A 25,419-nucleotide genomic window follows, 5' to 3' on the forward strand; every position below is an offset into this window, starting at 1 on the left:
ATTCCTATGATGCATCAACACAGCATTTTTACCTGCTGGAGGGACAGTTTAATAATCATGACCTTTCATATTCACCTATATAAGCTACGGACCATAAGCATACAGTCAGAAAGCTGAGCTGTGATCTCCTCTATTATAACTGTGTGACAGGAGCTGTGTGATCATCATCAGTAACTGTGATAGGACTGCTTGTGTCCCCTTCTCTGCAGATTCTGTGATAGGATCAATGTAACAGCATCACACAAACTGAGAAACTGACCAGAAAATGAATATAAAACCCCCAAGCAGATCTGAGCTAGTCAGAACTGAGAACTGGGACGGCGAATCCGTCGCGGCAAAGCCGGTGCTGCGGCACGGATTCGCCGGCCGCAGCATGTCCATTCTTTTTTTTTTTCCCATTATGGCTGCGCTCTCCTCTATGGCAACGGAAAAGCATGTGGCCAAGCCGCCCCATAACCCGCGGCTAAGTGGCGTGGGTTTTGAAGCAGCGCTTTCCTGGCGGAAATCTCGTGGTTTTTCACTGCGGCCAACCGCGAGATTTCCGCCAGCAATACGCCATGTGGGAACCCAGCCTAATAATGAACACAGGCAGCACTATTTTAGTTTCCAACATTGCCAAAGATGATACCAGGTATATTTTCATGGAAAGAAGATAAAAGTGTCAAAGTTAGAAACGACAACATTTCTAAATATATTCACTAGTACGGGTGTTTGAGGTAGGCTAGAGCTACATGGCCATTCGACATGTGCTGCTGCCAAAATCGCCAAGGATTGCAGTGTTGCTTTTTCTGCAACACAAGTAATGTAAGTGCATGTGGTCACGCTGCCCTGACCTGACAGTTGCAAGAAATGCCAACCTGCTGGATGTCTTGCAACTCTCAGCTTGCAGCAAGGGCAACATTACGATCTCTGGTCGCACACGTGTGTACCAGCCAGTCACCCGGTAGCTCTAGCTATATACTGAGTGGTTGGGTGGAGCTGTCAACACCACATGGTGAGCTGCAATGGAAGCCACCCAGCTTTCCTGAGATCAGACATGTTATCTAGACCTCTTACCTGAGCCACTGCTAGGATAGCCACAGTCAGCACAAATGGAATGGACCAAGTGATCAAATGGAAGTATGAGGTCTTGCCAGAGAGAGGCTGATGAGTGGTGCCCAGAGCTTTAAAGGACGTATGCCAAGCGTATGTCAACATGACAAACCAGATCACCCCTGACATCATGGAGTAGTAAACAATGACAAATATGATCACACAGGAGAGAGTTTCATTTGACCTGAGAACAGCAGAAAGGATAACGAGCATGAGCTTGGCGTTAGATTAAAAAAAGCCGAACAAGTCCAGATGCAATTCATTCTTTATTGATCACATAATAAAAGCATGCTGCTACATGGGCGGTCTTACATCAGTCACGCTTACGTGTTTGGAACACCTTCTGTTCTTCATGCTTTAGAAACATATTTAGAAAAGAGGGTGTAGCTAGGAAGATTCGCAGAAAGTACTATACATACCGCGTTACCCTAAAAATAAGCCCTATTCTGATTTTTAGGGGGCTTGAAATGTAAGGCCTACCCTGAAAATAGGCCCTTGCTGAATTACATTAAAAAAAAGAATACATTACCTAACAACCGCGGTCCATGTCCTCCCAATGGTGTCCGGAGCTCCGGCGTGCTTGCTTGCAGTCCTCAGCCACCAACAGAAGATCGCTTCCTGGTTCCAGAATTCATAAATCCCGCCTCCAGGAAGCAATGGCTCTGATTGGTTCATCGAGTGCTGCCAGCCAATCGATGCAGCGCTCATTGAAGCAATGCAGTACCTGTGATTAGTTCATCAAGCAATGCTCTTTTGGGGCAAAAATTAATATAAGACAGATGCGTTTAATGTATTGTACCACCTGTTTTATTGTTTTTATTTTATGTGGCAAACTTCAATCCATCTAAAGAAGTGCATCTAAGGGCTTATTTAGACGATCGTATATCGGCTCAGTTTTCACGCCGAGCCGATATACGGTGTCTCTGTCTGCAGGGGGGGGGGATGGAAGAGCCAGGAGCAGGAACTAAGCTCCCGCCCCCTCTCCGCCCCTTGCCACTATTTGCAATAGGAGGGGGCGAGACGGGTGTGGGGCGGAGCTAAGTCCCGCCCTTCCCATTGCAAACAGTGGCGAGGGGCGGGAGCTCAGTTCCTGCTCCTGGCTCTTCCATCCTCCCCCCCACCCCCCTGCAGACATGGACACCGTATATCGGGCTCAGCGTGAAAACCGAGCCGATATACGATCGTCTAAATAAGCCCTAAGCGTGTGAAATATTGCTTCTTGGTGTGATCATGTGTTAAGCATAACCATCACAGTTAGGTCAGTTTCCCTATGCTGCTGTCATTTTTGGGTCAGTAGACCCATGGTTGGAACAGGACTTGCGGCCGTAATACAGAAGTAGAATTGAGCCTATACTGCGATTGCCTGAAAAGGGCCTTAATTTGCAGATTGCTCATCATTTTCAGTTGTGAATATCTTGATTTAGAAAACTTCTGAAATATATTACAACATTAACAAAGCTTACGTGGGTTCTCCGAGTCTCATAGTGCCATCTCCACGACAAACTATTTCATTCCGGGCGCCATCCATGAATTGTGCTAGCCATCCAATGCTGCCCATGAAGAAACAGGCATTGACGTAAAATAGGATGACAGCAGGGTATCGGTTGGAATTTTTCCAATCTGAAAGAAATGTAGCCTGGCAAAAGAGAGATAAGTGATATAAATTAGGAATATCCTTCTCAATGAAAACCATGCATACTACAATGTGCAAAAGAAATCTGGTAATCTGAACCATGACTAAGGCCGGCTTCACACAGCTGTACTACAGCCACATTTAAATGGGTTTTCCAGGGAGAATACTATTGATGACCTACCCTCAGGACAGATCATCAATGGTTGATCGGCTGGGGTCAATCGCTTGGGAACCTGACCGATCAGCTGATTGTGCACCCGCTGACCGCACCGCAAAAACACAGGGTTGGAGCAGAAGTCTCTGCTCTGACCTCTAAAGTGGACAGCATTTGTAACTGCAAGAACGGTTTGTGTTGACTTTAATGAGAGTCGCGTGGACCTCTATGTAATTGTAGAGCTCCAATAAACAGTAGTTGATCAGCAGAACCCTGGATCTAAACACAACTCACATATATAGTAAATCCAAGAGCAGCATATGTGGTGCAAACAACATAGACTGCAACGTTCTGACCTTGTGCTTGATAAAGATCTTTTGCACAAGGTCGAAACGTTGCAGTCTATGTTGTGGAGAAATAAAGGTGCATCATAATTCATGCCAGTGTTTGCACAATGTATGCTGCTCTTGGATTTTCTATATATGTGAGTTGTAATTGTGGCGCAGTCAGCAGGTGCACGATCAGCTAATTGGTCGGGGTCCTGAATGACGGACCCCGGACGATCAACTATTGATGACCTATTCTGAGGATAGGTCATCAACAGTATTCTCCCTGGAAGAACCCTTTAACACCCGCATTACAGCCATATGAAGACCCTCTTACAGCGTTCTACAGAAACAAGTTAGATCACCACAAGGGCTCCTCCACATGAGCGCTGCATTTTTGAGGAATGAACGATCCTTATCTGAGCGTGTATCAGAGTATCTTACCTTACTTATTCTGGAAGCAGAGCATGCTCATTTACGCACGACAAAAATGATGCACCGCATGAAATGGCAATTAGTTCCATTTGTGTTCTTCCAGTGGAATTACGCAGTGTATTACGCATCTCCTTGTGTATTGTGCACACATGTGTGCACTCCGCACTGACTTCTATGGGACCTTTAGTGCGCAAATGCGCAGAAAAGTAGAGCATACTGCACTTTTGGTTTTTTTTGCTTGACCGAAATGCACACGCAAAATACGGAAATGCGAATGAATCCATTGAAATCAATGCATTTTATTCTCTGCATAATGTGCACGCAAATTTTGTGAGTAAAATGTGATTGTTCTCAGCAAGAGAAACCACGTAATCTTGTAGATATGATACCTTTTAATGGCTAACAAAAATACATGATGTAATAATAGCGAGCTTTCGTACCAACGCAGGGTTCTTCTTCAGGTTTATGGATTGGATCTGAAGAGGCATGGATATTTATACACACTTATAACATACATACTTATGACAAGGCACAGATATGGATGTGATTGGTTTGCACGTAAAAGGAATTCTGCAACAGCAAACAAACTTTTGTCTAGGCACTGATAGCGGAGTGAAAGTTTTATGGTCCCTAAATTACTGTTGGAGGGGGGAAAGTCAGCAGGCTTGAATTGCTACAAGAGGTACACAAACATTTTTAGCTAAATTTTGTGAGTGTAATACACAGAGAATAAAAACCGATCGATTTCAATGGGTTTATTCACATTTTGGTACGCATTTTGGTCACACAATTAAAAAGAAACAAAAACGCAGCATGCTCTACTTTTCTGCACATTTGGGCACCAAAGGTCCCCTTAAGGCCTCATGTCCACGGGGAAAATCAGATCCGCTGCAGATTCTCAATGGAGAATCTGCAGCGGGTCCCTCCTGCCCCGCGGACATGAGCGCCGAAAATAGCAATTTAAAAGCATTTACCTATCCGGCGCGGGCGGGGAAGGTCAGCTGTTCCTCACGGCCGGATCTTCATTTTCGGCCGGCGGATGAATTCCTGACGCCACGTCGCCGGCACGTCGTCGACGTGCCGCGCGCATGCGCCGGGCACATCCGCCGAGCCGAAGCAAGGGAGATGCGGCCGTGAGGAAGAGCAGAGCTTCGCGGTCCGCTGCGGGTGAGTAAATGCTTTAAATTCCTATTTTAGGTCTCCCGCGGATCCGGACGGCTTCCATAGGCTTCAATAGAAGCCCGCGGGAGCCGTCCCCGCGGGAGACCCGCATGAAAATGGAGCATGGTCCGGATTTTTTCATGCTCCATTTTTTTTTAAATCACTTTTATTGACGATCCGCGGGTATTTATGTACCCGCGGGTGGTCAATGCATCCCTATGGGATGCGGATCCGCATGCGGGAGATCCGCTGCGGATCTTAAATCATATTTTGCCCGTGGACATGAGCCCTTAGGGCTCATGTCCACGGGGAAAATATGATTTAGGATCCGCAGCGGATCTCCCGCGTGCGGATCCGCATCCCATAGGGATGCATTGACCACCCGCGGGTAGATAAATACCCGCGGATCGTCAATAAAAGGGATTTAAAAAAAAATGGAGCATGGAAAAATCCGGACCATGCTCCATTTTCGTGCGGGTCTCCCGCGGGGACGGCTCCCGCGGGCTTCTATTGAAGCCTACGGAAGCCGTCCGGATCCGCGGGAGACCTAAAATAGGAATTTAAAGTATTTACCATCCGGCGCGGGCGGGGAAGGTCAGCTGTTCCTCACGGCCGCATCTTCCTTGCTTCGGCTCGGCGGATGTGCCCGGCGCATGCGCGCGGCACGTCGGCGACGTGCCGGCGACGTGCCGCCGGCGTCAGGAATTCATCCGCCGGCCGAAAATGAAGATCCGGCCGTGAGGAACAGCTGATCTTCTCCGCCCGCGCCGGATGGTAAATACTTTTAAATTCTTATTTTCGGCGCTCATGTCCGCGGGGCAGGAGGGACCCGCTGCAGATTCTACATGTAGAATCTGCAGCGGATCTGATTTTCCCCGTGGACATGAGGCCTAAAAGTCAATGGGGAGAGGGTGCAAATGTGTGCACAATACGCAAGGAGATGTATAATACGCTGCGTAATTTCACTCACGTGAAGGAGCCCTGAAAGCGTGGTTCAGTGGGTCCAGAACTTGTTGTAGGAAACAGGCCCAAAATTACAGCCACATTATGGCTGCCTAAAACCGTCCTTAGGCCTCATGTTCACGGGGAAATATCCGCAGCGGATAACCCGCACGCATGATCCGTGCCCCATAGGAATGCATTGGACACCCGCATGTAATGAAATACCTGCGGATGTAATTTTTCCCTGAGGCGCGGATTGCATCTGTGGGAAAACACCCGCAGCATGCTCCATTTTAGTGCGGGTCTCCCGCAGGCTTCTATTGAAGCCTATGGAAGCCGTCAGGATCCGTAGCACACCCATAGCTGAATTTCTGTTCTGCCGCAGGAGCGCAGGAGTTCAAAAAAAAAAAAGAGTGCACAGCGCATGCGCGCGGCATGCTGCTGGTGTGCCAAGCACATCCACCAGGTCGAAGAAAGAAGATCTGGCCGCGATGGTGGGCAGATTCGCAGCGTCCAGACAGGTAAGTAAAATGTTATTTTTAGGCCTTATGTGTGTGGGAAAGGAGGGACCCGCTGCGGGATTCTCCATGGAAAATCCGCGCGGGCCCGAATTTCCCCCTGGACATGAGGCCTTAGGGTCCTCTCACACGAGTGCAGCAAAGTGCCGCAATTTTACTTTTGTTTTCGTCCGCAGCTTCTTGCGGCCGACAGCATATTTTGGCGCACCCCATCATTGTGACGAATGATAAGGTGCGCTAAACGGCCAAAGATAGAGCAGATCATGCCAGCGCCGCAATCATACGTATGTCTGTGAGGGCCCATTGATTTCAATGGGAACGTTATATCGCAATTACTGCGGGGTTCAAAACCCTGCATTAATTGCAGTAAAAAGCTCCTGTGTGAGAGAGGCCTTATGGCCTTAATGTGATCTCAGAAAACCAGCATGCCCCACTGCCCCCGGCTTACCAGAGTGAAGAAGGTGAAGAATATAGTGACAGAGCTGAATACTGCAATGTAGACGTGCATCTCCCGATGTTCCTTCTGAGTAAAGAGTGGGTTCTCACACTGAATGCCGCAGCCTTCCACATCCTCGTACCAACTTTTAGGATTGTCCGTGCGGACCAATGGTGCCTCACAACGACCTGAGCTGTTGAATTTGATGTTTTGTACCTCATTCTGCAAAGGAATTGAAGACCAGCACATAGATAGATTTCAGCAACATTTTAGAACTAAATCAATGGATAGATTGACAGGTGATTGGTAATATTGGATACTCTGAGAGATACACATCAGTTACCGCTTTTCATGTAAGAGACGGAACCCGCTAACACACTGAACAAATGTATACGGACTGATATAAATGATGTTTCTCATCTTATAAAGGATCAGGAAGGGTATCATTTCTCCTTAGGTAGAGCGCCTAAAGGTGTGTGGAGACTTCTAAGACCATCCATGCTCCTCTGGGAAATATGCAAATAAGAAGATGGAACAATGCCTCTACAGCGCCACCTATTGAAAGGCAGCATTCTAGCATATCGCTAGCATATGCCATCACATTATGATCTGTGGGACCCCACCAATCATGAAAATGAAAGGCCTGCAATGTTATTGTGTCCTTCACTGTTTACCCCGCACAGCAGCGCTCCTGGCCGCCCGACTGCGCAGCACAGCCACATTCATGTGAGTGATGCCATCCTGCAGCAGGGGTCCAAAGTGCCCATGTGCAGGGAAAACCAGTGCTAACTAGCTGTACAGCCTCCATGCTGAAGACTGCTAGGGGTATGACTGACAGCAGCTTTTCAATATTACTCTATTGTTCTTGTAATCTGACAGTTTTGGTTTTACACACAGTGTTTTTAGGAAAAATTACACACTCTATGTGGCGTTTTTCTTCACTTTTTTGCCCTTATTTTTTGGCAAAAAAATGCCAGGACTAGATATTAGCTGGAAATCAACAGGGAAATATTAAACATGCAACAAGCAGTGTTTTTTTTCTTCACCTGATGTGCACTTTTTGGGTCAGCAGTGTTCTTATCTATCTCAGGCTGTAGGTTTCTCACTTTTTTCTGTTTGCATAAGCTTCTCAATAGGAAAAACTCCAGAAAAAAGTATGTTAAAAAAACGTAAGAAATTAAAAAATGCTGCCCAAAAAGCAGTTTTTGGGTAAAAACACAGAAAAGTGTGCGTGAAGGCAGCCTTAGGCTATCTTCACACGGGTGAGTGCGATATTGGGCCATGAATCATGGGCCGATATCGTGCTTGCCAACATGAGATATCACTGCGGATGTGAGGCATTTTTATATCAAAACCGCCTCGCATCACATTGGGAAAGTAGTGAACCTCCGCTGTAGCCGAGAATGGCTATTTCCCATTGTTTTCAATGGGAAAACTCACATCCCGGTGCGTTGCTGCGGCCAGCCCCATGGAAAACAATGGGCATTGCGATGCGAAAGCACGCCCAAAGATAGGACATGCTGCGATTTGTTTCCCGCACCGCATCACAGTGCGATGAGGGGAAAAAAAAATTTAAAAACACTTGTGTGTATGACCCCATTTAAAAAAAATGGGGTTTATATATGTGCGACATTTGTGTGTCTCGCAACGCACACATCTCCCTGTGTGAGGCCGACCTTACTGTATAACTGGCCATTAAATTGTGTCATTTTATTTTGTTCGTTGTCTGTGTGTTATGAAAATTGTTTAGCAAAAACTGCTTTTTTACAATGAAATATTTTTCGGGACACACAGATGCAGTAAGTAGATTTTATACGGTAAAGTAGTTTACCAGACACCCTTCGGGAAATCGATCTGTGGAGCACTTTAGAAAATCAGGCCAGCCCCTCTCACGCTCCACAATGGCGCAAGGACCACGAGTAGCCAGACACAAGCCTTGACTTGGCAGCTCTACTTTGCCCGCCTCACACTTTGGCATGTACACAGCACACAGCAGGGGTTGTATCGCCTCCCAGCAGCGAGGAGCATTCCGTAACCCTGATGAAAAAAAACAAAAACAAGTTTGTATTTTATTACACAAGCAGTGCGCACTCATAGATTGTTCGGGAGTGAAAAAACTAGGGGCGCCTTCATATGGCGTGTAACTGCAGGGGCAAAATCTGCACCATTTGGGGCTCATTCACACCAGCATTTAATCTCCATTTTGGCATTCTGGTTTTGGAGCAGAGAGACGGAATTAAACGGATCTGTTTAAGCACCACTGATTTCAATGGGGTTTTTAAAAATGGAAAGCTTTCCGATTGCTTCCATTGTGTTAGGTTTCCATTTTTTAAATTGGCATTGTTGACTTAGCAATTATTTCTGTTTAAAAAACGAAAACCTAATGTAACGGAAGCAAACTAAAACTTTTCCGTTTGCTTTCTGTTTTTAAAAAACCCATTCAAATCAATGGTGGTAAAAACGGATCACTTTTATTTCACCTCTCTGCTCCAGAGATGGAAGGAAAGCCAAAATGGAGACACCTAGGGGGTGAGTGGGTCAGAGACTGGCACTGTCTCTCCCCAAGGAAAGCACCCAGAATGGGTGTGAAAAGACACCTTCGAGGTGAGTGAGGAGACTTATAAGGCCATGCACACTCCTCTGGGTAATTTATGCAAATAAGGAAGATGGAACAATACCTCTACAGGACCACCTATTGGATGGCAGCATTCCTTCAGATCAATATATGACTCTTTAACAAGTCTGTAAAACAATGATTGGGAATAGGCCTGAAAACCATACACAGACAGCTGTTTCAGTAAGGGGGGAGTGGGGATGGCCTGTAAAATGGTTCAAGAGGGGTGTTGTCTCTCCTTAAAGGAGATGTCCCGCGCCGAAACGGGTTTTTTTTTTTTTAAACCCCCCCCCCGTTCGGCGCGAGACAACCCCGATGCAGGGGTTAAAAAAACCACCCGCACAGCGCTTACCTGAATCCCGGCGGTCCGGTGACTTCAATACTTACCGCTGAAGATGGCCGCCGGGATCTTCTACCTTCGTGGACCGCAGCTCTTCTGTGCGGTCCACTGCCGATTCCAGCCTCCTGATTGGCTGGAATCGGCACGTGACGGGGCGGAGCTACACGGAGCCGCTCTCTGGCACGAGCGGCTCCATAGAAGAAAGCAGAAGACCCGGACTGCGCAAGCGCGGCTAATTTGGCCATCGGAGGGCGAAAATTAGTCGGCACCATGGAGACGAGGACGCCAGCAACGGAGCAGGTAAGTATAAAACTTTTTATAACTTCTGTATGGCTCATAATTAATGCACAATGTACATTACAAAGTGCATTATTATGGCCATACAGAAGTGTATAGACCCACTTGCTGCCTCGGGACATCTCCTTTAAGGACAGCACCCAAAAAGTGTGTGGAGAAACTTAGAGGGTTAACGGGTCGGAGGGGGGGCATCATGTCTCCCCAAGGAGAGCACCCAGTAGGGGTGTGAGAAGACATCTGAGAGGTAAGTGAGGAGACTTATAAGGCCATGCAAGCTCCATCTTCCTTATTTGCGTAACTTTATCTTAATACTGCAGATTTTCGTTTTCGATTCCGACTGCAGAAATTGCGCCGCATTCCTGCCATGTGTTAAGACAGTCTGATACATTTGGTCCTTCTTTCTCACACACTGGCCGCTCCCAGCTCCTCAATACGGTTTCACATGCCTCGGGCGGGGGGGGGGGGGGGGGGGTGTCATGTGACCTCCTGGGATTCCCTGCTACTGCAGAGCTGGAGGGTCAGACTAGACCCTGGCAGCTCTGCCAGTGACTAATGTCACCACAGGGGTTGCTTTCCCCTGTAACTCCTATGGACACCCCAGCTACAGTGGGAAAGTGTCAAATAAAGAAAAAAAACTATGTGAATGTCCCCCAGAGGTCTTATATGACGTCATGGGGGACATAGAGAGTAAAATACACAATTACATAAATAAGTAAAACAAAACAGAATAAAACAACAATACATACAAAAGAAAGAGAATAACACAAAGCAGACGCCAACAAAAACCGTCGCCGTATGCGCCCTGTAAACCAAAACCATACATACTATATATCAAAACATCCGAAATAAATAGAGGAACCCATTCCCATACTTTATTTTAGTGTAAATATAAAAATAATTTAAAAAAAAAACTATAAATGTTAAAAAAATGATTTTTTTAGCTTTTTACCCCCAATAAAACTAAACAATGGGGGGAAAAAGTCAGTGAAAAAGATATTAAAAAATAGTCCTATATGTCACGGAAAAAAATGCAGTAAAAATAAATTTGGTAGCTAAAGGAAAAAAAATAGAGCAGTAAAACCGCCACATGGGTAAAATCCCTAAAAAGTGTCTGGTCCTTAAGGTACAAAACAGCTTGGTCCTTAAGGGGTTAACCCAAGGTATCACTGTACTATGTTATTATGTACAATTAACGGCCGAGAAAAGAGCTAGTGAAAATGAAACCACTGTTTGCAACGGGAGCGTTGGGGTGGGGGCGGAGCTAAGTTCAGGCCCCTCCCCTCCCCTCCCCTTGCAAACAATGGTGAGGGTCAGACAGGGGGCAGGAGCTCAGTGCACTAGCTCCCGTCCCGCCTCCTCCCCTTGCAGAGAGGGGCAGCATATATTGGCCGGGCGTGAAAACCATACAGCTATACACCCGTCTGAATAAGCCCTAAAGCAGCAGTTCTAGAGAAAGTTCCTAGAAATGCTTCTATGGAGGTCCATGATCATTGTATCTTCTTATATATAAAACATAAAATCTGTTTCTTTGTATCATATACAAACCCACAGTTCTGGTCCGATTTGAGTAAAATTTTGAATGAGTGACTAATACTGGCGAAATTAAAAATCAAAAACTCACCGGCTTACCTTGGAATTTTTGTTGCCAATAACAATCAAACACAGCTCAGCTTTCATTTCTTATACCGGGGATGTAAAATGAAAGCTGTGCTGTGATTGGTTGCTATTCCTTATACCGCTGAGGTAAAATGAAAGCTGCGCTGTGATTGGTTGCTATGGGCAACACAGATTTTATTTTGGACAGGCTTTACAATGTCTCCCTCACACAGGAGTTTGCCAAGCCGCATTGAAACTGATATGTGGCGTAGAATTCAGTTCCGCAGGATGTCAATTATTTTCTGTTTTCCGCAGCAGCCTCTCTCTTCTCTACATGGGGAGAGAAAGCTGCAGCGGAATGCCGACGGCTAAAGGCCGCAAGTTTTGAAGCTGTGCTTTTCCAGCGGAATTCTCGCAGTTTTTCGGTGAGGCCATTCTGCGAGAATTTCGCTGGAATTCCGTCCTGTGTAACCCCAGCCTTAGTCCACCATTGTAGCTCCATTGTTACCATCTCTGCTGCTTTTTGTAAATTAGGCTGATTTTACACCTGCGTTAGCGTCAGTTCAGGGTTTCTGCCTCTCTGCTCCATTTTTGGAGAGAAACTGAAATTTTGAACAAAAAAAACGGAAATTAGACGGGAAGCCTTCCATTGGCTTCCATTCCATTAGGTTTCCTTTTTTTGGATCTGAAAATAGTGCAGTCTGCATTATTTTTCTGTAAAAAAAAAAATGGAAACCTGATGGAATGAAAGCAAATGGAAGGCTTCCCGTCTAATTTCCGTTTTTTTAAAGCCCCATTGAAATCAATGGGGGAAAAAGCTGATCAGTTTTTTTCTGTTTTATTTCAGTTTCTCTCCTCCAAAAATTGAGCAGAGTGATGGGAACCCTGAACTGAGCCTAACGCTACCTGTCCACGGGCGTTGCGGTATCCCGGGAGCAGGTGCCTGCAGACGGATCTCCGTGGTCAGCCTATCTGACAGATAGGCTGACCGCGGGGAATCGCAGCAATTCGCTGCATGCTGCGAATTGCCCACCACGAATGGAGAATCACAATGATTCTCCACTCATGGACAGGGGGGCTGCGCTTTCCATAGCAACGCTATGGAAAGTGTGCATTGCGTTCCCCGCGGCCGGATTATTGCCGTGGGGAATGCAATGTAAAAACGCCTGTGGACAGGCAGCCTAAGGCCTCATGCGAGTCAGTGCGGAAATGATTTTAAAATGCTTGCCGGCAATCACGGCCCAGAGTGACTGCCTTACCCTGCTCGCCACCTCCCTGTTTGGTCTCCAAGCAACTAGAGAGGTATGTGCCTAGAAAACTGCAATGCATCCGCAATTAAATTGCGGATACATTACGGATCGCTCACTTCGATAGAGATCAACAGAGCCTATCTGCGCAGAATCCGCAGTAAAATGGAGCATTGCTGCGATTTCTTTTCCGCACAAAAAAGTACGCAAAACGAATCTGTATGCGTGCATGGAGGTGCGGACGCTCCATGTCTTCCTATGGGCGGCTTGAACTACGGATGTTCTGCACAGGTGCCAATCAAGGATTCCACAATTGAAATCCGCCTATGTGCATGAGGCCTATTGCAGATAATGGTGGATTCACATGTGTCATTTCTACAGTGGAAAAAATCTGCTGCAGAAATTTACATCATGTATGGAAGGGAATCAAATACGTAACACATACCTTTCTGCTCAGAGTTTTTCCGCTGCAGACGAATCAGGAAAGTAGGTAAGTATGATTTAACTATTGCGTTTCCATGAAAATAAGCCCTACCCAGATTTTTCGTCTATTTTCGTGGAGGCTTGAAATATAAGCCCAACCCTGAAAATAAGCCCCAACAAGACTACATAAAAATAAATACATTACCTAGCAGCTGTGGCTCGGGCCCCTCCCGCTGGTCTCTAAAGTACCGGAGCTCCACAATGCGTCCTGCACTGCTCGGCTGCCGACAGAACATGACTTGCTAGTCGTGGGATACATAAATCCCGCCTCCAGGAAGCGATAGCTGATTGATTCCGCGAGTGCTGCTCTCAGCCAATCAATGCAGCGCTCGCTAAACCAACACAACGGCTGCGATCGGTTCACCGAGCGCTGCTCTTAGCCAATCACAGCTGTCGCATAGGTTCAGCAAGCGCTGCATTGATTGGCTGAGAGCAGCGCTCGCTGAACCAATCAGACCCATCGTTTCCTGGAGGCGTGACTTATCATTCCTACGACTAACAAGTGATGTTCTGTTGACGGCCGAGGAGTGCAGGACACATGGCGGAGATACGGAACCTCAGAGAACAGTGGGAGGGACCCTGACTGCCTAGGTAAGTAAAATAATCCACTCCCCGAAAACAAGACCTAGTACCTCTTTTGGGGCAAAAATTAATATAAGACAGGGTCTTATTTTTGTGGAAACATGGTACATATGGTGGCCTCAGATGTGGAGATATCTAAAGATAAAGTTGTGATCTTGGAGGAGGTGATTTTTTGATTTCTTGGTCAAAAATCCTATTGAAGAACTCCTTGGTCAGTCTTTTGCAGACTGAAACTGCTGATAGCAGGGAACAATAGAGCATATTAAACTACAAAGAAATGCCTTGAAGTATGGAGATAGTAAAGTAACATAGTATGTTAGGCTGAAAGAAGACAATGTCCATCTAGTTCAGCCTGTTTCTACCCCCCTTGTTGATTTAGAAGAAGGAAAAAAACAACAATAAGGGTGACTACCCACTACAGTTTTTTTTCCACTGCGAAATTCGCAGCGTTTTTTTTCTGCAGGGGTCTGTGGGACTTGTAATGTTAAAATCGTGATCGCGCAAAATCACGATTTCGCGATTTTAACATTACAAGTCCCTTAGACCCCTGCAGAAAAAAAACGCTGCGAATTTCGCAGTGAAAAAAAAACTGTAGTGGGTAGTCACCCTAAGGCAGAAGCCAATTTAGCCCATTTGAGGGAAAATTTCTATTCCGATTCCATAATGGTAGTCAGGATAATCCCTGTATCAACATTTGATACCTCCTACCTGACTCCAAGACCCGGAACAACAGCAACCCTGCTGTTTACCTAATGTCTATATCCTGTAATATCCCTCACTCTCCACCTCGCCATACTGTGCACATCTCCAGCCCCTTTACCTTCTGTATCACCCCATTACTTGTAGTATGCAAGCTCATTGGAGCAGGACCCTCACCCCTACTGCTTCCATCAACTGATTACTATGTAACCGTGGTTCTGTAATTTTTGTACTTTTGTCTTTCTGTATTCCCCCTGTCTATATAAGCGCTGCGGAATATGTTGGCGCTATACAAATAAAGATTATTATTGTTATTATTAATATCATAGCGCTCTACAAATACATCCAGTTCCCTATTAAATTCCTCTATTGATTTTGCCATCACCACGTCCTCAGGCAGAGAGTTCCACAGTCTCACTGCTCTTACAGTAAAGAACCCCCTTCTGTGTTGGTGATGAAACCTGCTTTCCTCTAGCCATAGAGGATGCCCTCTTGTTACAGTCGCAGTCCTGGGTATAAACAGATCATGGGAGAGATCCTTGTATTGTCCCCTCATGTATTTATACATAGTTATTTGATCGCCCCTTAACCGTCTTTTTTCCAGGATGAATAATCCTAATTTTGATAGCCTCTCTGGGTATTCCAGTCCCCTCATTCCGTTTATTAATTTAGTTGCCCTTTTTTGAACCACCTCAAGCGCTGCAATGTCTTTCCTGAGCACCGGTGTCCAAAACTGTACACAGTATTCCATGTGGGGCCTGACAAGTGCCTTTTATAGTGGAAGAATAATGTTCTCATCCCTCACCCCTATACTTCTTTTAAAGAACCCCAAGACTTTATTTGCTTTTGCAGCAGCTGATTGGCATTGATTGCACCAGTTAAATCTACAATCCACTAGTACCCCCAGGTCTTTTCCATATCACTTTTTCCTAGCTGTACCCAATTTAGTGTATATTGGTGACATCCGTTTCTCCTGCCCATGTGCATAAACTTACATTTGTCAATATTGAACTTCATTTGCCATTTGCAGCCATATATTATCCTCCGTTGTATTATCTTGTATAGTTTCGTATTGCCTTCAAATATTGATATTTTACTGTGCAGTCCCTCTATCAGGTCATTGATAAATATATTGAACAGAAAGGGGCCTAATACTGAACCCTGTGGCACCCCGCTAGCGACAGTGGCCCAATCAGAGTACGAACCATTTATTACCACCCTCTGCTTTCTAAATTCGAACTAGTTTTTTACCCAGCTGCACACGTTTTCACCCAGTCTGATCTATCTCATTTTATATATTAACCTATTATGTGGCACAGAGTCAAATGATTTAGAAAAATCCACATATACAAGATCAATAGACTCTCCCAGGTCCAGCCTAGATCTTTGTAGAAGCTGGTCAAATTAGTCTGACAGGATCGACCTCTCATGAACCCATGCTGATGAGGAGTTATACCATTGTTTCCCTTGAGGTATTCCAGGATGGCATCTCTCAAAAACCTGAATATTTTTCCAATTATTGAAGTGAGACTTACCGGCCTGTAGTTACCAGGCTCTCTTCTTGACCCCTTTTTTCTATATTGGAACTACATTGGCAATGCGCCAATCCAGTGGTATGTTCACGGTTTTAATAGAGTACCTAAATATAAGAAATAGCAGCCTGTCTATCATGTCACTTAGAACCCTTGGGTGTATTCCATCTGGACCCAGTGATTTGTCGATTTTAATCTTTTTTAGCTGACTCTGCACTTCTTCCTGCATTAGACAGGTGATATTTAGCTTTTTAGCCAGTTCTGCACTTCTTCCTGTGTTAGGCAGGTGATATTAGCGGAGGTTCGTTTTATCCCCCTGCATTTCGTGTGACATTTCTTTTTCCTCTGTGAATACACTTGAGAAAAAACTATTTAATAGATTTGCCTTCTCCCCCATCATCTTCTAGGATTTCTCCTGCATTATTTGTTAAAGGGCCAGTGCAAATCTTTTTACTGTTTATATAATTGAAGAATAGTTTAGGGTTATTTTTGCTCTTTTTGGCAATCAGTCTCTCTGCCTCATCCTTGGCAATTTTGATCTTTTCCTTACATACTTGTTTTTTTTTCCTGTATGGATTTTAACTTCTGATATACAGCAAAAAAGTCAACTTCCCCATAGGTGTTAGTTGGGTGGTGTTACGCTTGCCCTCAGAGGCTCTACTTGGAACCTGTCGGCAGCCCCAAAAGATTTGATAGGTAGGATAGCGACACATGCAGCATTATTCTTTCTGTTAAATGATGGACCACATTGTAAAGGTGCCCATACACCTTCAACAGCTGTCCATTGACAGATTAATCAGCGAGCACCTGTTTTCCTCAGTTCTCCCATACACATGAATGTTTGACTCAGTTAAAGCTCCTTTTAGACATAATGAGAAGTGCCTGATTCCTGTTTGCCTGAGCAAACGAGCTGGAGACGTCATCACGAGCTCATTAACGCTAGTGCAGCCTATTTAGACTGCACGATTATCGTTGAAATTCATGCAGTTCTCGTTGAGTGTTTCACATTCCTATGTGAAAAGCGGAACGATCAGTGTTTAACCTGCATGACAAGTGAACGAGTTGGCACTGATTTTTATGCCCGCTGAAACTGAACAGCAAGCAAGAACCTCATGATTCTCGTTCCTTGTTTAGTCATTGGCTCATGTTTAAACACAACGATTATTGTTCACTTTTGTTCATTTGGATGATTTTGTGAATGATTACACTGTGTAACACAATTTTTGTAACAGATAAGCAGATAGGTGGCTCATAGTAACTTTAGTGCACTTAATTCAAATATGACATCCGGTTTTTTTCTACCCCGTAAGGTTTTCCAGTTATGGTGAATAATGTAATCCAGTTGAAGTTGTATTTTATTTTTTGGAAATATGCCTATACAATTAAAGGGGTTGTCCCGCGAAAGCAAGTGGGGTTCAGCACTTCTGTATGGCCATATTAATGCACTTTGTAATGTACATCGTGCATTAATTATGAGCCATACAGAAGTTATTCACTTACCTGTTCCGTTGCTAGCATCCTAGTCTCCATGGAGCCGTCTAATTTCAGCGTCTAATCGCCCGATTAGACGCGCTTGCGCAGTCCGGTCTTCTCCCTTCTGAATGGGGCCGCTCGTGCCGGAGAGCTGCTCCTCGTAGCTCCGCCCCGTCACGTGTGCCGATTCCAGCCAATCAGAAGGCTGGAATCCGCAATGGAATGCACAGAGCCCACGGTGCACCATGGGAGAAGACCTGCGGTCCACCGTGGGTGAAGATCCCGGCGGCCATCTTTGCAAGGTAAGTAAGAAGTCACCGGAGCGCGGGGATTCGGGTAAGTACTATCCGTTTTTTTTTTAAACCCCTGCATCGGGTTTGTCTCGCGCCGAACGGGGGGGCTATTGAAAAAAAAAAAAACGTTTCGGCGCGGGACAACCCCTTTAATTCACAAGGCGCCGACTGAACACTATAAGGATATGTTTCTGTAACATGTAGGGTATCTTTTCATGTGGTGGAAACGCTGCGGATCATCCACCAGTAAGTTGTAATTAATTAAATGTATTTTTATTGGTTAGAAAGGGACTATTTTTCAAAATGTAATAACAATATGGCTGAGCAGCGCGGATGTCAGTTCACAACAAAGACACAGCAGAGGAAAATAACATCCTTGGTAAAGTGTGCCTATCACAAGTATTTCAGAATAAAGCTTGGTGATCAAGATAAGAAGTAGGTGCCGCACATCATCTGTGTGTCATGTAACACTCATCTTACACAGGGGATGAAAGGCGAGAGTAGAACGCCATTCGCCATTCCGATGGTACAGCGAGAACAAAGAGACCACCATACTGACTGCTACTTCTGCATGACAAATACCAAAGGTGTCTCCAGTAAACAAAAAGATAAAATTCTGTATCCAGATGTACCTTCTGCAATAAGGGCTCCCACCCACTGGCGATATTTTCTCCACTGCGATGCGATTCTAAAGTTAAAGTCTCACATCGCAGTGCAAGAAAAAAATCGGCATCACGCCGACATATCACCAGTCTTTTCAATGGGGCCAGCGGCAGCAGCGCTAGCCCCATTGAAAAGAGATGGAGAATGCCGGGGACGTCTGCCACAGCTGTAACAGCTGTGACAGCTGTGGCAGGAGTCCCCGGCATTCTATTCCATTGCTTTCAATGGGATCGGCACTGCTGCCGATCCCATTGAAAGCACTGCTTTCTGCAAGCCATGCAGAATGATTATCGGGGAAGGGCTTGAAATATAAGCCCTTCCCAGATAATCTGCCAAAAGTGTGAAAAAAAAATTATACTCACCTCTCCTGCGCTCAGCCACGTCCTCCTGCTGGCTCCCCGGCACTGCTATGAAGCTCTTTCAGCAGTCGGGGATTTAAAAATCCCTGCCTCCTGAAAGGGCTGTGCAGATTGGCTGAGGGCTCAGCCAATAGCAGCTACTGCTTAGCTATTGGCAAAGCGCTCAGCCAATCACACATTGCCCTTAGCTATTCATTCATGAATACCTATATCTTAGCTAATAGCTATATCTATTCATGAATGAATAGCTAAGGGCTATGTGTGATTGGCTGAGCGCTCAGCCAATAGCTAAGCAGTAGCTGCTATTGGCTGAGCCCTCAGCCAATCTGCACAGCCCTTTCAGGAGGCAGGGATTTTTAAATCCCCAACTGCTGAAAGAGCTTCATAGCAATGCCGGGGAGCCAGCAGGAGGACGCGGCTGAGCGCAGGAGAGGGTGAGTATTATTTTTTTTTTTTTCACACTTATTGATGATTATCGGGGAAGGGCTTATATTTCAAGCCCTTCCCCGATAATCATTCTGCGGGGCTTGGCTGAAACCATTGATTTCAATGGGATCGGCAGCAGTGCCGATCCCATTGAAAGCAATAGAATAGAATGCCGTGGACTTCTGCCACAGCTGTCACAGCTGTGATAGCTGTGGCAGAAGATTGCTTTATCCCCGCGGGGATCAAGGAAACTCCTGCCACAGCTGTCACAGCTGTGGTAGAAGTCCGTGGCATTCTCCCTATGCTTTCAATGGGGCTAGCGCTGCTGTCGCTAGCCCCATTGAAAGCACTTGCGATATGCCGGTTCTATACCGGCCTCTTTCTTGCGCTGCGATGCGAGATTTTTCTCGTGCTCTCGCAGCGCGACAAAGAAAATATCGCCAGCGGGTGGGAGCCCTAAAACCTGTGCCTCATGACGCCAGATTACCTATTCCTGATCCAATGGGAGGGTTGCTATTGGCCTCTGACTGGGCAGCATCCCTGGGCCTACAATGGTGGCCACTATTACTACTCAGGCCAATATAGAGGACACTGTTACTACTGAGGCCACTATGGGGGTCACTATTACTATTGGGGCTACTATATGGGTCATTATTAGGGCTCCTTCCCATGGATGTAAGCACATTTCAGTCATGCAAATACAATATATATGCGCACGACCAAAATTCACTTATGCCCGCTTTTTCGCCTGCTGTTTTTAAGTGCATACACTGCATATTTGCGCATTAAAAAAGAACGTAGACAGGCTCATTGAAGTGGTGTGCAAATAAGCAGGTTTCCTGCGTACTTACTGCGTATTCACTTCAATTGCTTATTGCAGTGTGTAATACGCCCCAACAAGGTATTGCTGCTTATTTTTTATGCAGTTGTACATTGTGCAAAAAATTACGCTCATGTGAACGAACCCATTGAAATCAGTGGGTTCTATTCACTGCGTATTACGTCCACAAAACACCTCAGTCATTGAAGACCGTTACAAAGGGAAGTACGATCCGACTATGATGGGCGACTTTTGCTGGTCTTACAGAGGAAAAGTAATGTTTCTTACAGGAGGAAGCAAGATACAAGCGCCATTTTACACCAAATTCAGTAGAATAGTAATATTACGGCACGTCCAAATTTATCATCTTAAATAAAGGAAATGGTTCGTAACTTGAAAGTGAGACGTGCTGCGAGTATTCAATGTTACCAGTGGAATCCGCAGGTTTTAATTTTACAGAAACATAGCAATTACTTTCTGTTATGAATGTTTTTTTTAAATTTGTTGCACAGTGCAATCGTTCCATCTAAACAATAAGAGTTCATGTGTTTATGGAGGTAAGCCAGCACTAGAGCTCTGGCAGCAGCTTATCCCCTGGGAACCAAAGGATCATGAGTTGAAATTCAACGTCCCCAAATCCTTCTTTTTTTCCACCGACATCATTGTTGAGGGAAAGCTGAGTGGCCTCCATGCACATTAGATAGTAGTCCAGCGCGCCTTAAACCGTCAGGCCGTCAAGTATGGATGACAAAACATTAATGTGTATGGGGCTGTCCCACTGCTGTTGTTCTGCTCCATTTTAGGAGTAAAACAATGAAAATGACAGGGAGACACATCACTCATATGCTTGATGGACCCCATTTACAGCAATGGGGCCTGTCAGCTTTCTGTTCTGGTATTGGGCATCTTACCAGCAAGAATAGAGCTGCCGGCTTCACTATTTTCTCCAGTATTTTTGACATGGTGTGCAACGGAGGCTCTGAATGGCACCTTTGATGCAGTTCTGAAGGAGGTTTCGCTCTACGGCCTCTGTTAAATACCAGAGGTGTCCATCTTGTGATGGATCCAGAAATTTGTTGTGGTTTCCGTCATAAGTGTTATAAAAGATTCATAAATTCTTCCCACTGCAAATCCACGGTCATCTACATATGTCATGATGACGTAATGCCCGTGATGATGTCATGCTACAGAGACTGCCAAGTGCTTTATTAAAAGCAGTTTTCGTAAACCATTCATTTACTTTGAGAGACGGTGCAGCCTGCTTTCCCCCTACGACAGGACTAAAACCAGACCGCCATACAATGCCCAAACCCACTCAACAAGAGTTTGTAGTGCAAGTTACAAAGTGAAATAAGTGATAAGCTTCTACAAGTCGCTGTGATTCACAGTAAACAAAGTGCCCCCTTCACCGGAAATGTCACCAGCAGGAGGAATCCCCTATTATATGAGGATGGGGCATACACAACTACAGGCGGAGAAAGAGTCACTACACAACTGTACACAATCTCTACACACACTCACTATACAGAACTGTACAAACTCGCTACATACAGCTGTACACACTACATACAACTCTACACACAACATACAACTGTACACACAACATACAGCTGTACACACAACATACAGCTGTACACACAACATACAGCTGTACACACAAAATACAACTGTACACACAACATACAACTCTACACACAAAATACAACTGTACACACAACATACAGCTGTACACACAACATACAGCTGTACACACTACATACAGCTGTACACACAAAATACAACTGTACACACAACATACAATTGTCCACACTACATACAACTGTACACACAACATACAATTGTACACACTACATACAACTGTACACACAACATACAATTGTACACACTACATACAACTGTACACAATCTCTACACACACTCACTATACAGAACTGTACACACTGGATACATACAGCTGTACACACTACATACAACTCTACACAATCTCTACACACACTTTCTACACAGAGCTCACTACATACAGCTGTACACACTACATACAGCTGTATACAATCTCTACACACACTCACTATACAGAACTGTACACATTCGATACATACAGCTGTACACACTACATACAACTCTACACACTACATACAGCTAGCTGTATACACTACATACAATTGTACACAATCTCTACACACACTTTCTACACAGAGCTCGCTACATACAACTGTACACACAAAATACAACTGTATACACAACATACAACTCTACACACTACATACAACTGTACACAATCTCTACACACACTTTCTACACAGAGCTCACTACATACAGCTGTACACACTACATACAATTGTCCACACTACATACAACTGTACACACAACATACAATTGTACACACTACATACAACTGTACACAATCTCTACACACACTCACTATACAGAACTGTACACACTGGATACATACAGCTGTACACACTACATACAACTCTACACAATCTCTACACACACTTTCTACACAGAGCTCACTACATACAGCTGTACACACTACATACAGCTGTATACAATCTCTACACACACTCACTATACAGAACTGTACACATTCGATACATACAGCTGTACACACTACATACAACTCTACACACTACATACAGCTAGCTGTATACACTACATACAATTGTACACAATCTCTACACACACTTTCTACACAGAGCTCGCTACATACAACTGTACACACAAAATACAACTGTATACACAACATACAACTCTACACACTACATACAACTGTACACAATCTCTACACACACTTTCTACACAGAGCTCACTACATACAGCTGTACACACTACATACAATTGTCCACACTACATACAACTGTACACACAACATACAATTGTACACACTACATACAACTGTACACAATCTCTACACACACTCACTATACAGAACTGTACACACTGGATACATACAGCTGTACACACTACATACAACTCTACACAATCTCTACACACACTTTCTACACAGAGCTCACTACATACAGCTGTACACACTACATACAGCTGTATACAATCTCTACACACACTCACTATACAGAACTGTACACATTCGATACATACAGCTGTACACACTACATACAACTCTACACACTACATACAGCTAGCTGTATACACTACATACAATTGTACACAATCTCTACACACACTTTCTACACAGAGCTCGCTACATACAACTGTACACACAAAATACAACTGTATACACAACATACAACTCTACACACTACATACAGCTAGCTGTATACACTACATACAACTGTACACAATCTCTACACACACTCACTACACAGAGCTTGTTACATACAACTCTACACACTACATACAACTGTACACATTCTCTACACAAACTAACTATACAGAACTCGCTACATACAACTGTACATACTACACACATCTGTACAAACTACATACAACTGTACACACCACACAACTGTACACATTCTCTACCTACAACAGTACAGACAACTCTACACACACTATACAGAATTCGCTACATACAACTGTACATACTACACACATCTGTATACACTACATACAACTGTACATACTACACTATACACTACATTCTCTACACACACGCACTATACAGAACCCGCTACATACAACTGTACCCATCACTAAATACAGCTGTACACACTCATTACATACAAGTTACACACTCCACGCAACTGTACATCCAATATACACAACTCTACACCCCAATATACACAAGTATACACTCCAATATACACAAGTATACACCCCAATATACACAAGTATACACTCCAATATACACAACTGTACATCCAATACACACAAGTATACACCCCAATATACACAAGTATACACTCCAATATACACAACTGTACATCCAATATACACAAGTATACACCCCAATATACACAAGTATACACCCCCAATATACACAAGTATACACTCCAATATACACAACTGTACACCCCAATATACACAAGTGTACCCACTCCCTGCTGCCAGCATCTGAGGCCCTGATAAATGCCCCCCATGCCATCCGTAGCTTCAGCCGTCCCCGCACACATCTGTCCTGCACGGAGCGGCCGCCCCGCTACTCACCGGACCACAGCACGAGTTTATCATGAACTTCTTCCTGGGAGCCGGAGTCCTCGGCCAGGACGGTGGACGTCAGTGTGTAGGGCAGTGTGGAGCCCAGGCAGACATTGTAGCGGAGGGCTTCACAGGTGGTGGTCTTCTTACAGCGATCCGTGTAGAAAGACTCATTGAACTGAGCCCCTCTAGATCCACAAATGGCATCGGGAAAGCAGAGCCCCAGCACGAGGCTCATCCACAGCACCACGGAGGACATCTTCATCAGAGAAGGGGAAGTCTGCGCAGGACGGTGCGGCTACTGCGCGGATTCTGCACACTGTGCGGCTATTGCGCGGATTCTGCACACTGTGCGGTTACTGCTCGGCGCTGCTCCGCTTTGTCTCCTCTTCAGCAGGATGGGTGCTCGGCTATCCCCCTCTCTTGCCGCCTGCCCTCCTCCATTTTGCTCTCTTCTCATTCAGTGCAGACGATCCTAAACCACAACTTTCAGGAGTAAAACTTAGATCCAGCCAAGTTGTCCTCAACGCCCCCACGAATCCCTGGAAGATGATGAAGATGGAGATAAGTTCCTACAGCTTTCTTCTGTGCCCATGGAGAAAACTTGCAGGAAAGGGATTTGTAGGGAGAGGAGTGGAAGAATGTAATCTGATCCCGGCTATGGCTGCTCCTGATTCCTCCTCCTCCACTCTCTGCCTCCTTACATCTCACACTTCTTCACACTTTGGAAAGTGTCTTCTCAGCCACAAAGAGACCCGGTGCCCAATTCATAGAACATCACATGTGCCAGGAAAGGTCCAGATTAGGGCTCATCCTGAAATGTATCTGTATTCAATAGCATCACTGTGTTCAATCCAGCCCCTTCAACAATTGTCTTTTTTGATACATTTGTTAGTAAATATCCTGAAGTTTAAAGATGAGTCACAGCAATATGCTGAAGATATTCATCAGATAGAGATGACCAGTCTCCATGGGACAGGAAAGGGATTTGTAGGGAGAGGAGTGGAAGAATGTAATCTGATCCCAGCCATGGCTGTGCGGCTCCTGATTCCTCCTCCTCCTCCACTCTCTGCCTCCAAAGTTTTGCATCACATACTTCTTCCCCGTCTTCTCAGCTACAAAAGGGTCTAGAGCTTTGTGCATGCACCAAGAAAAATACGGGTCTAGTGTCCATATGTACCCTGATTCTGATTAAAGAGG

The 25,419-nt window shown here is 45.1% G+C and overlaps 1 protein-coding gene across 2 annotated transcripts in view; it reads right to left on the reverse strand.

Annotated features, from left to right (window-relative positions):
• Positions 1-25,207, reverse strand: part of SMO (smoothened, frizzled class receptor) — a 49,217-nt gene extending 24,010 nt beyond the window's left edge. The window contains exons 1-5 of one of the 2 annotated variants that reach the window (XM_066592172.1): positions 24,229-25,207; positions 8,529-8,734; positions 6,710-6,919; positions 2,556-2,728; positions 1,057-1,276 (exon numbers count right to left, since the gene is read on the reverse strand). In XM_066592172.1, coding sequence (XP_066448269.1) covers positions 1,057-1,276; positions 2,556-2,728; positions 6,710-6,919; positions 8,529-8,734; positions 24,229-24,484 — 1,065 coding nt within the window. In that variant the 5' untranslated portion in view covers positions 24,485-25,207. Of the gene's footprint in view, positions 1-1,056; positions 1,277-2,555; positions 2,729-6,709; positions 6,920-7,743; positions 8,072-8,528; positions 8,735-24,228 lie in introns of those variants that run through there. The other variant, XM_066592173.1, reaches the window with a different exon arrangement.
• Between the last annotated feature and the right edge of the window lie 212 nt (positions 25,208-25,419).

This window comes from Eleutherodactylus coqui, chromosome 2 (genome assembly GCF_035609145.1).
Source record: "Eleutherodactylus coqui strain aEleCoq1 chromosome 2, aEleCoq1.hap1, whole genome shotgun sequence".
Taxonomy (NCBI): Eukaryota; Metazoa; Chordata; class Amphibia; order Anura; family Eleutherodactylidae; genus Eleutherodactylus; species Eleutherodactylus coqui.